The 13019-nt window shown below is 45.7% G+C and overlaps 1 protein-coding gene across 4 annotated transcripts in view; it reads left to right on the top strand.

The window, feature by feature from the left end:
• Positions 1 to 12663, top strand: part of SNX1 (sorting nexin 1) — a 33216-nt gene extending 20553 nt beyond the window's left edge. Inside the window, exons 5-15 of one of the 4 annotated variants that reach the window (XR_011258212.1) lie at positions 447 to 490; positions 2207 to 2348; positions 3200 to 3278; positions 3737 to 3812; positions 6064 to 6177; positions 6380 to 6473; positions 7567 to 7772; positions 10226 to 10369; positions 10962 to 11042; positions 11366 to 11601; positions 12227 to 12663. Coding sequence is in view for 2 of the 4 variants with exons in the window: in XM_069596215.1 (XP_069452316.1) it covers positions 447 to 490; positions 2207 to 2348; positions 3200 to 3278; positions 3737 to 3812; positions 6064 to 6177; positions 6380 to 6473; positions 7567 to 7772; positions 10226 to 10369; positions 10962 to 11042; positions 11433 to 11601; positions 12227 to 12234 (1157 nt within the window). In the remaining 2 variants the exon portion in view is untranslated. The remainder of the gene's footprint in view (positions 1 to 446; positions 491 to 2206; positions 2349 to 3199; positions 3279 to 3736; positions 3813 to 6063; positions 6178 to 6379; positions 6474 to 7566; positions 7773 to 10225; positions 10370 to 10961; positions 11043 to 11365; positions 11602 to 12226) is intronic. The other 3 variants (XR_011258211.1, XM_069596216.1, XM_069596215.1) reach the window with 3 other exon arrangements.
• The last annotated feature ends 356 nt before the right edge of the window (positions 12664 to 13019 follow it).

The raw sequence follows: 13019 nt of genomic DNA, 5'->3' as shown, positions 1-13019 counted from the left end.
CTAGTTTAGGGTAGAACTACTTGTATCCTTTTACATCATTTGCTTCCTTCTCCTCCTCCTGCTTTATACAGCGAGAGAATTGTTTGGATTTAGACAGATGTGTGTAACTAGCCCAAATATTGGCATGGTAACAACCAGTGGATTGTCAGTGTCCAGTGCTGCTTTGTGGAAGGTATAAATAGAGCCTGGCTTTGAAACAGGGAACTGACTCTCTTGTCTAACTCAAACAGGGACCCAGCCAGCATCCATGGGACCACGATGTGCCATAGAGTCCTCGAGGCAAAGTAGGAACTAGATTATAGTATAGGATCTGAAGCTTGGAGTTGAAACAAGAGTTCTTACACACGGTTCCTGTGGCTGCCTTATGATTCCTAGTTAAATGTTAGCAAGATTGGTCCTGCTTTAGTTCACAGAATAATCCTCTCCTGCTTTCTGTTCTCCCACAGGGGACGGTATGAATGCCTATGTGGCCTACAAAGTTACGACACAGGTGAGTCCAAGTGACCCTGCTGATGACCACCTTAATAGGTTTGGGCGCACATACCAAGAAGGTCATCATTCAGATTATTTCTGGGTATTTCTTTAGTTTCTTTGTCAACATCTTCCTTCAAGTTTGCTCAAGATGGAACAAGTCTGCATCCCCTTGGTAAATCTCATCTGAGCCTTTCCACTTTTCTTCCAGAGAGCTAACACTTCAATGTGAAACTTTGTAAGTTTTATCAAGACATGTGGTGTATCTGATATAGTGCCATCCCTCTTAAGAGCTATGTGGCTTAGAGCTAGTTTGGCGGATCACCCCAAACTGTATCACCTGTCTAAAAATCATCAGTTCTTCTGAGGTTTCCTATGTGGAGCTTCTTTTAACATTCTCCCTAACCTTTTGCCCCTTGGGTCTGGTCTTCCTTTTTTATATAATATTAATGCATACAAAACTTACACGTTGTTGTATGCAGGTTATGAAGCATAAAAAATGAAGCCCCGAACCTACCACCAGTCTTAAGATGAGTACCATTGAATCCACTGCGTGTTTCTCCCTCTCCTTTCCTCTGCCTCACACCTTAGAGGCCACCACTCTCCTGAATTGTCTCTCATTTCCTTTATAAAAAGTCTTCACATATGTATCTCTAAACAGTACACTGTTTTGCTTTTTTTTTTTGAGTTTCATAAAAATGGTATCATGCTAAAAATAGTGCTTTCTTTACTACCATTGTTCCTCAGATCCATCCATGATGTGCGTAGCTGTAGTTAATTAGTCCATTGTGTGATTATAGCATAATGCATTTATCCATTTTCCTGTTGTGAATATTTGGCATGTTTCCAGTTTTTGTAATTATGAGCTGTGAACATTTTTGCACGTGTCTCCTGGCCTACACATAGAAGAGTTTCTTTGGGGTATATTATCAGAAGCAATTCCCCTGGGTCACAGGTAGTGTAAATTTTGAAGAAAAGAAATACAAACTATGTTTTTAAGTCCTTGTACCAATTTATACTTCCATCAGCAATATGTAAAAGTTCCCATTGACATACTTCCTTGCCAACAGTTGGCAAGGCCCGACCTCCTTAAATTTTGCCTGTCTGGTGAGTATTAAATGATCTCTCAATAAAATGTAGGCCTTGTCTCTTTTTACTGGACGTTTCCTTTATATTACCTTTCTACTACTTGTTGGCCTGCCCCTGTGTTCTAGACCCTGTGATAGCTTGGAGGTTCAAGTGTCTACAGTGTAGACATTTCGTCTGATCCTCCCCTTAGGGGCAGTGTTTACTGTGCATTTTCTCCTGTTTGGCTGCTTTAATTCTGGCAGCAATACCCTTAATAAGTCAGGGCAGGATGAAAGGATTGGAGATTACCATAGATTTCTAGCTTTAAACTAGATTACAGCATCTCTTTCCTTAAAGCAAAGGTTCTTAACCTGCAAATAAAACTCGATTTGAATTTAATTAGTTGCCTTCGTAATCCCATGTATGTTAATTTGTGCATTTAAAATCATTATTCTGAGAAGGGCTCCATAGATTTCTAGACAGCCAGAGAGGATTATAACTCCAAAAAAGAAAAGGGGCTGAGAATCTCAGCCTTGGAGAAAGTTATTTATAAAGTGGCTAGAAGACCAGAGATCTGGGGAAAGATTCCCTTGATGTCAGCCGGATGACTTTTCAAGATACTCATCCCCTATTGGAAATGAAATCTTGTGTTTTTTCTGTCCCCAAGACAAGCTTACCAATGTTCAGAAGTAAACACTTTGCAGTGAAAAGAAGATTTAGTGACTTTTTGGGTCTTTATGAGAAGCTTTCAGAGAAGCACTCCCAGAATGGCTTTATTGTCCCTCCTCCACCTGAGAAGAGCCTAATAGGTAAGCCTATTAATTCCGCTTAGATTTTTTCCTTTGCATTCTTTCTACAATATAGTTTCTACTTAGTGTATGAGATTACTTCTAATGACAGTGTAGAATCCAACAGTTAGAAAGGAACCATTTCCAACGTTTTCCTATAAATCACACGAGGGTTAGAGATACAGCATGTTTTGACATGGTCTCTTTCATTGGGTGCAGTAGGAGGCCTAGGTTTTAGTTTCCACAGAGAGAGAAAGAGAGAGAGAGAGAGAGAGAGAGAGAGAGAGAGAGAGTGTGTGTGTGTGTGTGTGTGTGTGTATGTGTATGTGTGTGTGTGTGTGTGTGTGTGTTGGTATCCTGGAGTCTTCAGTGGTTCTGGTTTTAGTTTCCACAGTGTACGTGTGTACGTGTGTGTGTGTGTGTGTGTGAGAATCTTCAGTGGTTCTGGTTTTAGTTTCCACAGTGTACGTGTGTGTGTGTGTGTGTGTGTGTGTGTGTTGGTATCCTGGAGTCTTCAGTGGTTGCGGTTCCCTCCAAATTGAAATGTACTCATTGAATGAGGGGAAGGAGGTCAGGCAAGGGATCTTCCCATTACCATCAGTTGATATCTGCTAATCTTTACTCAAGAGTCCCATAGCCCCCTTTTAGAAAACATGTGCTCTGGAAGTCCCAAGGTTGAGAACCTTCAAAAAAAACTGACTCGTATAAAGAACTTTGTTCATGCTTGTGCAGGACATAGAAGTGGCCTTTGGTTGTATTTTGTAGAGCTCCCTCATTGCCTTCCTCCTGGGACTTTCCTGCAGCCTAAAGCTTTTCATGATGTGTTTTCATGATGAGTTTTCTTGTTTTTTTCTTTTTAAATTGTGTTCCAGGAATGACAAAAGTAAAAGTTGGGAAAGAAGATTCTTCTTCTGCAGAATTTCTTGAAAAACGGAGGGCTGCTCTAGAAAGGTAAGTACAATAAAGCTATTTTCTTGAGTGCCACGAGAACAAATGAGGCGCTAAAACTGAGACTTAATCACCATGAGACATTGGCTAGTAGTGGTGAAACTTGAATGGGTTAAAGATTCCCACCTCCGTGTTGTCTGTAGCCTTTCCTAAGTCTCTTTCCTTCCCACATTAGGAGCAGAGCATCCTCTTTTCTTCTCTCCTGAGTGAGCAGGCAATCATATTCTCCTTCTTCAACAGTCAGTCAGGAGTGGCTCTGCAGTCTCTTTCCAAGCAGTTATTGTTCTTTCCTTTCTGGAAATGTGAAGAATATGAACTTACATGTGCTTATAAGCAGAGTCATATAAGTGCCCTGAGGATATTTTAAAGTAATGAAAGACACTGTACCCCTGTCAGCATGTTATAATACCCCAAACTTTGTAAGGCCAAGCCAATTAACCAGATAACTGCTTACCCTGTAGGTACCTTCAGAGAATTGTGAATCATCCTACCATGTTACAGGACCCTGATGTCAGAGAGTTCTTAGAAAAAGAAGAGGTTAGTATTGTACAAACTGAATTTCACAATTCATATCTACCCCTGTGAAATGAAACTAGTTCCTTCAACAAATATTTGAGCACATGCATATAGCCTAGTCTGACTGTATCCTAGTTTATAAGTGCTCAAAAGTGACAAGTGTCTTTCAGCCTCTGAAATAAAAGCAGCTGTGCCTGCAGTCAAAAGTAACTGGTTGTAGAAGTCAAACTGCAACCCAGTTTTGTCTTACTGGATCAACACAGTGATCTGTTTGGCAGGTCTTGGCATGTCCTTCATAGGTTACTACTTGGCTTCTATTGAATGCTTATTTTGTGCCAGGAGCTGTGGAGTTTTAGTTCAAAACCACTGAACCACGGACCTCAGAACTGCCAGCATGTAGCAAAAGTGTTGATTCAAGTGGACAGTCTTTTAACAGGCTATGCATAGGCTATTCATGACTGAGAAAAATTAGAGATAGTCCAGTTGCTAATAATTGAAGAGTTAGTAAAATATATCAATACAACAAATACTTAATTCTCATCATAAACAGAAAGTATACAGAAATTCATTGGAGCATACATTTGAAGAATGATGAGGGAGAGGGATAAATGAGGAGTATGAGATTAATGGATATACACTACTATATATAAAGTAGATAAACAACAAGGATTTACTGTATAACACAAGGAACTCTATTCAGTACCTTGTAATCACCTTATCATGGAAAAGAATCTGAAAAAAAAAAAATATATATATATATATACACACACACACATATACAACTGAATCACATTGCTATACCCCTAGAACTAACACAGTACTATAAATCAACTGTACTTCAGTTTAAAACAAGAATTATAAAATGAAACATGAAACAGCATAGAAACATAGCTGAAGAAACACATTAGTCATTAAGAATCAAACACTGGAATACAACAATGGTGTGTCTCATAGGGAAGAAAAGTAGAAGGAAATAAGTGACAGCGTAGAACTGTTGTTTTGTATTTCTTTTTTGTTTTTTATTTTTAAATTTTTCTTTAACTTGCATATTGTATATATTACTCAAAATAAGAAAATGGTACTAAGTATATGGGTTGCCCCGCCAAAATGAACTTCTTTAATAAAAAATTCTGTCTATTGCTCTAAATCTTAGTTCTCCTCTGAGATTCCTAAATCCATTTTTCCTTTTCATGCCCTCATACCCACCTGGTGCCCCTAGAGCAGGGTTTATCTCCAGTGGCACTGTGGACATTTTGGCTGGATCATCCTTTGTTGTGGGGATGTCCTGTGCACTGTTGGTTTAGCAGCATTCCTGGCCTCTATCCATTAGATGCCAGTACCCTCCCCCACCTCCTGTCCAGGTTTTTTTTTAATTTGGTTGTGTCCAGAGTCTTAGTTTTGGCAGTATCTTTCTTTGTTGCAGCATGTGGAATCGTTTGTAGTGGTATGTGAACTCTTAATTGCAGCATGCGAGATCTAGTTCCCTGACCAGGGATCGAATCTGGGTCCCCTGTACTGGGAGCACAGAGTCTTAGCCACTGGACCACCAGGGAAGTCCCCTGTCCCCAGTTTTAGTAAGCAAAATTATCTCCTACATGACCAACTGTCCCTTAGGGGGCAAAATGGCCCTGAGTTAAGACTCTCAAGAGTCCTGGGCACTAAAATCTGATTGTTCAGCGTGGTATACTACATACACTATGGATTCTTCAGCATCCTTTTCATGCCTTAGGAAAGGAGTGGGAAGACTGAACTAGTCAAATTGTTTCTAAGTATTTGGCATGCTTGACTTAACTAGATGTCCATAAAAGTAGCCTCAATCTATTATGCTCCTTTGTTCCCTGAGGAAAATTCGAGTGGAATTATAGCTTCAAAGTGTCTCAAGATTTTAAGTCTAGCTGTGTGTGAGTATGCATCCAAAAAGAACTTTTGACTTTTAAACAAAAGTATTTGGTATTTAAGCAGTTTATGCCTGGGTAGGCAGATAATCTCAATATGAGGTCACCTGGCCACATAACACACACTGCCTGTCTTTCTGCACACAGTATCAAAAGCTGACAGTTTTGCTGATTCTCTTTAATGTGGTCCTTTGATTTTTTTTTTTCTCTCCACATTGTTAGTTAAGGATTTGTCTAATTGCCCTTGAAAATAACAGCCTACAGTTCAGATAATTTATTTGGCAAGTTTGGGGCATGCCATCTGATGGATACTAATTCTTCTGAACCTAAAATAGGGGCAGCAGATAACTTGCCACCCTGCCTTCTTGCTCTTGTAGCTGCCACGTGCTGTGGGTACCCAGGCATTGAGTGGCGCTGGTCTCCTCAAGATGTTCAACAAAGCTACAGATGCAGTCAGCAAAATGACCATCAAGATGAATGAATCCGACATTGTGAGTAGCACTGGGCCTCTCAGCTTCCCCAGCCCCCTCAGGGTTATGTGTCAGAAGCCTTGAGGAGTCCTGAAATTTTTGAGATTAGAGACTTTCTTTTTACAATAATTCAGTCCCTTAAACAAGAAGGAAAAAACTGCTAGGGAAAAGACAGCTCTATGATGAGTAGCCTCCTTTAAAGCTTTGGGCCTGTGTGTTTCAGTGGTTTGAGGAGAAGCTCCAGGAGGTAGAGTGTGAGGAGCAGCGCTTGCGGAAACTGCATGCCGTTGTAGAAACTCTAGTCAACCACAGGAAAGGTAACAAGCTTCTGACGTACACTTGGAGCTGGGGGGAAGCTGATGTCTCCAGTGAGCTAGAGATGGGAGGGCATGCTGTTCCCAAACCTCTCAGCCGTTCAAGTTGAAATTCTCAACCCACTGGGTCCTTGATGTTCTGATCAGAAACAATGCCACGCATCTCCTGACAGGAAGCATGCCTCTGCCGCCGAAGGCACTGTACTCTACCTGGGGGAGTGCAGAGAAGCCGTCCCAGTTACAGCTTGACCTGGGATTGTGGGCTTTGGTTGATGGCATTTGAGTCGGTGGCTTATATCCAAAATGATGCTACATGCCTTAGCTACATGGTCCAATGAGAAATATGTAAATGCTGGAAACCATATATGTCTCCTGACCCTTCTTCACCTTTCTCTGGTGAGATTTGCTTAAGAGCTTCAAATTTGCCAAGTTTGAATGCTTTAATCATGCTGATAATCAGAAGTCTAAACAGGCAGAAAACCATTAGAATGGAGACCAATATAAGAGTTGGCAAAATATGACCCAGCTGGGTCATATCTAGCCATAGACCTATTGGTCTTGGACCTATTGCTGTGGCTGTAAGTGGTTTTTAACATTTTTGAAGAGATGATGGGATGGAAGGGTTGGGGAGGGGAGCAAGGAGAGTGAGCCGTATGTGGTCTGCAAAGGTTAAAATACTTGGCTCTTCACAGAAAAGTTGTTCTACTCTGGTGCACACAAGACTCTGCAGTGTGTACATGCACTCTCTCTCTTGGCAGGCAGGCTGCTTACTGTGAGCTCTAATGTGAAAATCAGAACTGTGCCATTGGCCCGTTTCTATTAACTGGCCCCAGTTCTCCAGGAGCATCGGAACTGCTCCATCCAAGCAAGCCTAGCCTAGGGAAACAGGGCAGCAGGCACCTCTCTTTGCTCATGTGCCCGAGCTACATCGCCCTCACTTTCTGAATTCAGTTGGCTCTGGTGTAAATGGCCAGATTGCAGAGCCCATGGTTGCCAGACACGCAGGGGCCAGTGTCGCTCAGGCACCCAGGCAGTGCCAGCTGACTTGTCCCTCTTCCTCGGGAGATCAGAGGCTCTGCTGTCTTCTTCCTGCCAGAGCTAGCGCTGAACACGGCCCAATTTGCCAAGAGTCTCGCCATGCTTGGGAGCTCTGAGGACAACACAGCACTGTCACGGGCACTCTCCCAGCTGGCTGAGGTGGAAGAAAAGATCGAGCAGCTCCACCAGGAACAGGCCAACAATGACTTCTTCCTCCTCGCAGAGCTCCTGAGTGACTATATTCGCCTCCTGGCCATAGTCCGCGTAAGCATCTTGTCCCTCTCCTCTTTTTCCTCCACTGGATTTACTTTGTCTTTTCCTTTGCTCTTCTTCTTCCCAAGATGGTTTCATCCATTATAGCTTGAAATAGGTATAGTTTTTCTACTCTCAAAAGAGAAAGTATCTTGTGAACTGAAACATCCATTAAACTCTTAGTTATCTCTGAGTCATTTTGAGGCCCGCAGCCAGTATTTTAAATCAGCTTGAAGAAAAGACCACTCTTGAATTTCCAAGTAGGCCCTTCCTTATTGTTGAAGCTGGACAGCATCCTATATTCCTTTCTTTAAGCAAGGCTGTTCCAGGCCTAGGTCTGGACCCCTTGAAGCTGTGACTTCCTCAGCCCTCTGGCCTTTGCCTTCCTAATAGTATGCAGCAGCTTGGCCCTGGTAAGAGCTCTTGCTGGCTTCCACTTTTCCCTCCAGTGTGGGCCACTAGGTAACTCCACACAACCAGTGTGTTGCTACATGGAGGAGGGTGGCCAGGGGGCTGAGGGAGCTTGTCACCAGAGCTGTGCTGTGCTGACCACACCGGTGAGAAGACTGCAGCCTGCCCCTCAGGTCAGGCACCTCACCTTCTCTTCTGGTGACCAAGGCACTCTGGTTTCCCTGATCTTTCAGAGTGGCTGAGGAAACTTCACTGGGCAGTGAGATTAGTTCTCGCGTGGCCTCTCTGAGACAGAGGAAGGAGTCAAGAGGGAGCCTGGCACCTGCCCTAATAGGGCCTGAATCTGCCTGATCCAGGTTGGGACCAGAACATCTGAGCCTCTGAGTTGGAACAGAGCCACACAAACACACTCACTCTCACTCTCTCTCCCCCCCGCACCCCCATGCCCGAGCTCTCCCCAGCCTGAGAGCTCCTGCATCGTCAGGAGCCACGCTGCCCCCAGGGCGCATTTTCTCCGTGGCAGAGTTGCTTAATATAGTCTGCAAGCTTGCTCACTGTCCTCTCCCATTGCTGCTTGGTTTGCTGCTGACTCAGAGTCAGAAGAGGCTGGAAAAGTAACCTGTTCTGGCATGCTTGGAACAGGTCAGACTGCTTAGACTAGAAAGCCACCCCAGGGAAGGGTTCTCTCTGGGGATGCTTTCAGAGAGCAGTGTTGTCTGGGGCTTCTGGAGAGCTCAGCATTTGGATACGACCCTCAGGCCAGGGACCCTGTATGGAGAGGGGTGAGGGAGGCCTTACTGAGGCAGCTCGCCTTAGTGCTCAGACTGCAAACTGGTCTTTTCTCAGAGACCCCTCACCCGCCCTTCTCGTGGTCATGTGCCGGCAGTGGGACTGGAGAGATGAACAGTTGTTACTTCTCTGCGGAAACCTGCAGCTGTACCGCAGTTAGCCGAGGGTGTTAGGCTGGATTTGAGGTCACACTTTACCTGATCCTTTATTCAGCTGTTTAGAAATTGCAGATAAGCCCCAGTGACAGTGCAGGGGAAGATAAATTTGGTGTCCTTTCACTCCTTGAGGTTCAAGTCTTGGCAAAGGCCTGAACTAAGGAGGCCTGAAAAACATCCAGGGAACTCTCTCACAGGGTGGGGGAGCAGAAGGAGCGGTGTTGGGAGGCTGCTCCAGGCAGAGCCCTTTCATCCCAGCCTCTTGAAGCCTACAGAGCCAGTGGGGGTGCGAGATGGTTTGGTTAGTCCACCAGGCATCCTCTGGACATGCTGATTGTGATCAAGGAACTGAAAACAGGGAAGACCAGCAAATGGACTTCAGAGAGCTTCTTGAAGGCCTTGATAGCCGCGAGCAATTGAATGTATGGATGAGATGAAGTTTACTTAGTATAAAGATCTGTTAAGCTGAAGGAGGGTGGGGAGATCTGTCGAGCTCACCCTGTATATTGTTTGGGTGTCAGTATAGAGTTTGCTTCCTTAGGTTGGTCTTCTCTGATGTGTCTCCCAGGCTCAACTAGGTCCTCAAGTGTTTTTTTGCAGTACTCTGCTTGTTTTTTCTGTACTCTGCATTCTTATAATTACTTATTGGCAGTTAGTAATACAGTGTCAGGCTTTCCTGTTAGACTTCAAGCTCCATGAAAGCAGGCCTGTGTGTTTCATTTCCCACTATATTCTTAGCCCTTGGCACAGCGCAGGCATTTAAGGAAAGTGTGTAGACTCATGAACTGAGTGATCTCAGGGAGTCTGTTTGAAAGCCATAGATTGGGCCTGGGCATCAGACCACCTGCTTGTGCTGGGCCATCCAGCCTTGGGAGCAGCATGACGCAGCATGACGCTGGTCTACTGGAGCCTTGGAGAGAAGTCTTACCCAAGCTTGTGCTTTTGTAAGCACATTACACTTCAAGCTGGGCATTAACACGAGATTGTGGAACCTGCCCTTGCTCAGCCCTTCCCCAGCACAGTCGCTGGGAGAGCCCCCTCCTCCCAAGGCAGAGCCAGCAGAGCGCCTGAAGGGCTGGTTGTGCTTCTCCCCAAACCTCACCCTCACAGGCCGCCTTTGACCAGCGCATGAAGACGTGGCAGCGCTGGCAGGATGCTCAGGCCACCCTGCAGAAGAAGCGGGAGGCTGAGGCTCGGCTGCTGTGGGCCAACAAGCCTGACAAGCTGCAGCAGGCCAAGGATGAGATTGTAGAGGTGAGCCCCCCGAGGCAGACCTGCAGGGACGTTCTAGCTCCTGAGTGAGTCTGGGTTCCACCCCACTGAGCTGCTTAGAACCCCTCAGCAGGCAGGAGAACTAATGGAGTCTAAAGGACAGTGGCCGGCAAAGCCTCTGCGAATGGCCCAGGGTCTGCCCTGAGACAGGGCCTTCCTCCTCCTCTCCTGTTTCACCCACACTTGCCAAATTAGAATCTCTGCAGGAGCGGTCCTGCCTGGGTCTTTGAAAAGCTCCAAGGTGATTCATATGTGCCCTTCTGGTGAGAACTAAATTCAGTTCTCTGGGCCTCCCAGCCTTGCTGGCAAGTACCTGAACTGGAGCCTCTGGGGAACTAGATTTCTTAGGAACCAGACTTGGCCTGAGGCACATGGCACCTCTTTCCCAGCCAGTTCCAGAGGTGACCTCTACTGGAGTCTGGATTACCTGTGGAATCTCCATATCTAATCTTACCCAGAGGGACAAACAAATGACCAATTGAGGTTTCAGATACACAGTTGCTGTTCAGAGGTAAAGACTTAATAGTAACTCCATAATATGTTAAAGGATCCTTTCTTTCCTCTTTCTTCCCAGTGGGAGTCTCGGGTGACTCAGTATGAAAGGGACTTTGAAAGGATTTCAACTGTGGTCCGAAAAGAAGTGATACGGTTTGAGGTAAGGTAGAAGATCCTCCTCCTCACCAGTGTGCAGTGCCTGGTTTAGTGGTAGTACTGGTTCTGTCCACATCTCTACTGAGTAGGGAGATAGACGGCAGTGCCAGCGACCTGGCAGTTATTATGACCAAGCATGGCTGTGTATGTGTCTGTGTGTGTGTGTGCACCCGCGCTCACGTTTGTGTGTTTGTTCCTGAGGCAAAGTGGCTGTCCTCCACTGGTTGCTGGACCAGAGCAGTTAGACACAAAACAAAGCTTGCCCTGTCATAACCCCTCTACTCCCCTGTCCTTTTTCCTCGCTTTCCCACCCTGCCACCATTCAAGAAAGCCTTGCAAGAGGTTATTGGGCTGGAAATTGTAGCTAATCCAGCTGCCGCCTCTCCTTTCTGAGGCTGTGTTCAGCCTTGGTCAGCAAAAACATCACCATCCTGTCAAGAAGGGAAGGAGCAACTGTCCGGATGGTCAGTGTAGAATCCTGTCTCCTTTAGAAAGAGAAATCCAAGGACTTCAGAAACCACGTGATCAAGTACCTCGAGACACTCCTGTATTCACAGCAGCAGGTATGTAACTTGTGCATGGCTTTCTTCCTCTCCTGCTTGCTTGGGCCAGCTGCATACTTGAGATTTTGGTGACAGGGTGGTCTGGCATACATCAGGGGTCTGGGCCCTGCTTAATCAATAATTGAACATAAGTCCTGTTTCTCTAATGTGGAGCATCCAGTAGGGTCTTTTGCTAATAAGCAGGATAGCCTTAATCCTACAGTGAGTTAGTTTTTAAGGACAAACCCCAACTCTCCTCTCCCTGTAACCCCCTGATACCACCTGGCCCTCTTGAGGCTGAGGTCCCAATCGGTATGTGGAACAGTGACCCTGTTGTGAGGAGCTGACTGACCTGAGCCAAGCTGTGGCCCCCACGGGGGTACTTCCTCTGGGGCAGAACCAGGACTGTCTTCAGACCTTGCCCTTGATGCTTCCTTCAGTTTAGAGAGGTAAGGGTAGTGTGGCTGGCCAGCCGGTCTGTCCCAGGGTCTCCTCTCAGCATACCCATTTCCTCAGCTTGGCGTCAGCCTAGGCCTCCCTGTGCTGGCCAAGGGCACTTGGGGAAGTGCCTTGGCTTACTCCCCTTCCAGGCTCAGGCTCTGCCACTCGATGGGAGCACTTGCTTACTGAGCCCACTTCTTTGCAGCTGGCTAAGTACTGGGAAGCCTTCCTTCCTGAGGCAAAGGCCATCTCCTAATGGACCGAGGACACCAGAGCCGCCTGCCTGACGCTGCCTTTTTATACACTGTCCTCCACCTCTGCCGGGCCCAGCGATGCATCCTGCCCAGCCTGGACTTCACCCCTTCCCTCCTGCCCCCACGACCGAGCTGTCCCCAGTCCCTCTAACCGTTACTTCACTTAGCTTCCATATATATTTTCTTACCTGAAAGAATAGTTTCTTGCTTTAAGCAAAAGTCCTATACTAGGTGGTGGAATTAGGGGATGGGGTGGAGTATTGATATAAATATATAAATACAAATGTATATTTTTCAGGATGTGGTTAGGAACTGAGGATAACGTTTTCTGTTACTCCTGATGGTGCCATGAAAAGATTATGTAATAAAATACTTTAAAATCGGGTCACATGACTGAGAATGGTGGTGCTTTTTGCTCTAGGCTGGGGAACAGTTGGGAAGCAGCTGTAAACAAGAAGTGCCCGGTAGAGTCATGCAATGAGTTCCTCTCCACCGGAGCTCGTGGGCCTTGGCTGCTGCTTCCCCGCAGGACTGGGGTTTCCTTTGCTCTCTCTACCCCAGCTGCCTGTTCTGAGGGTCTCTTACTAACTCTTACTCCTGCTTCTTTAGGGAAGGAGTTTTAGACACGTTTCTTCTAATAAGAGGAACAAAACCAGTTCTCCCGGAAAGGAGGCAGACTTTCATTTTTATTCCTGCCCTGTTTCTCTCAGCTGCCCAGGGCTCTCTGAGAGTTTGCCTTCTGAT

This window comes from Ovis canadensis, chromosome 7 (genome assembly GCF_042477335.2).
Source record: "Ovis canadensis isolate MfBH-ARS-UI-01 breed Bighorn chromosome 7, ARS-UI_OviCan_v2, whole genome shotgun sequence".
NCBI lineage: Eukaryota > Metazoa > Chordata > Mammalia > Artiodactyla > Bovidae > Ovis > Ovis canadensis.
The sequence above is the reverse complement of the archived record's forward strand: the minus strand, read 5'-3'. Positions and strand labels throughout refer to the sequence as shown.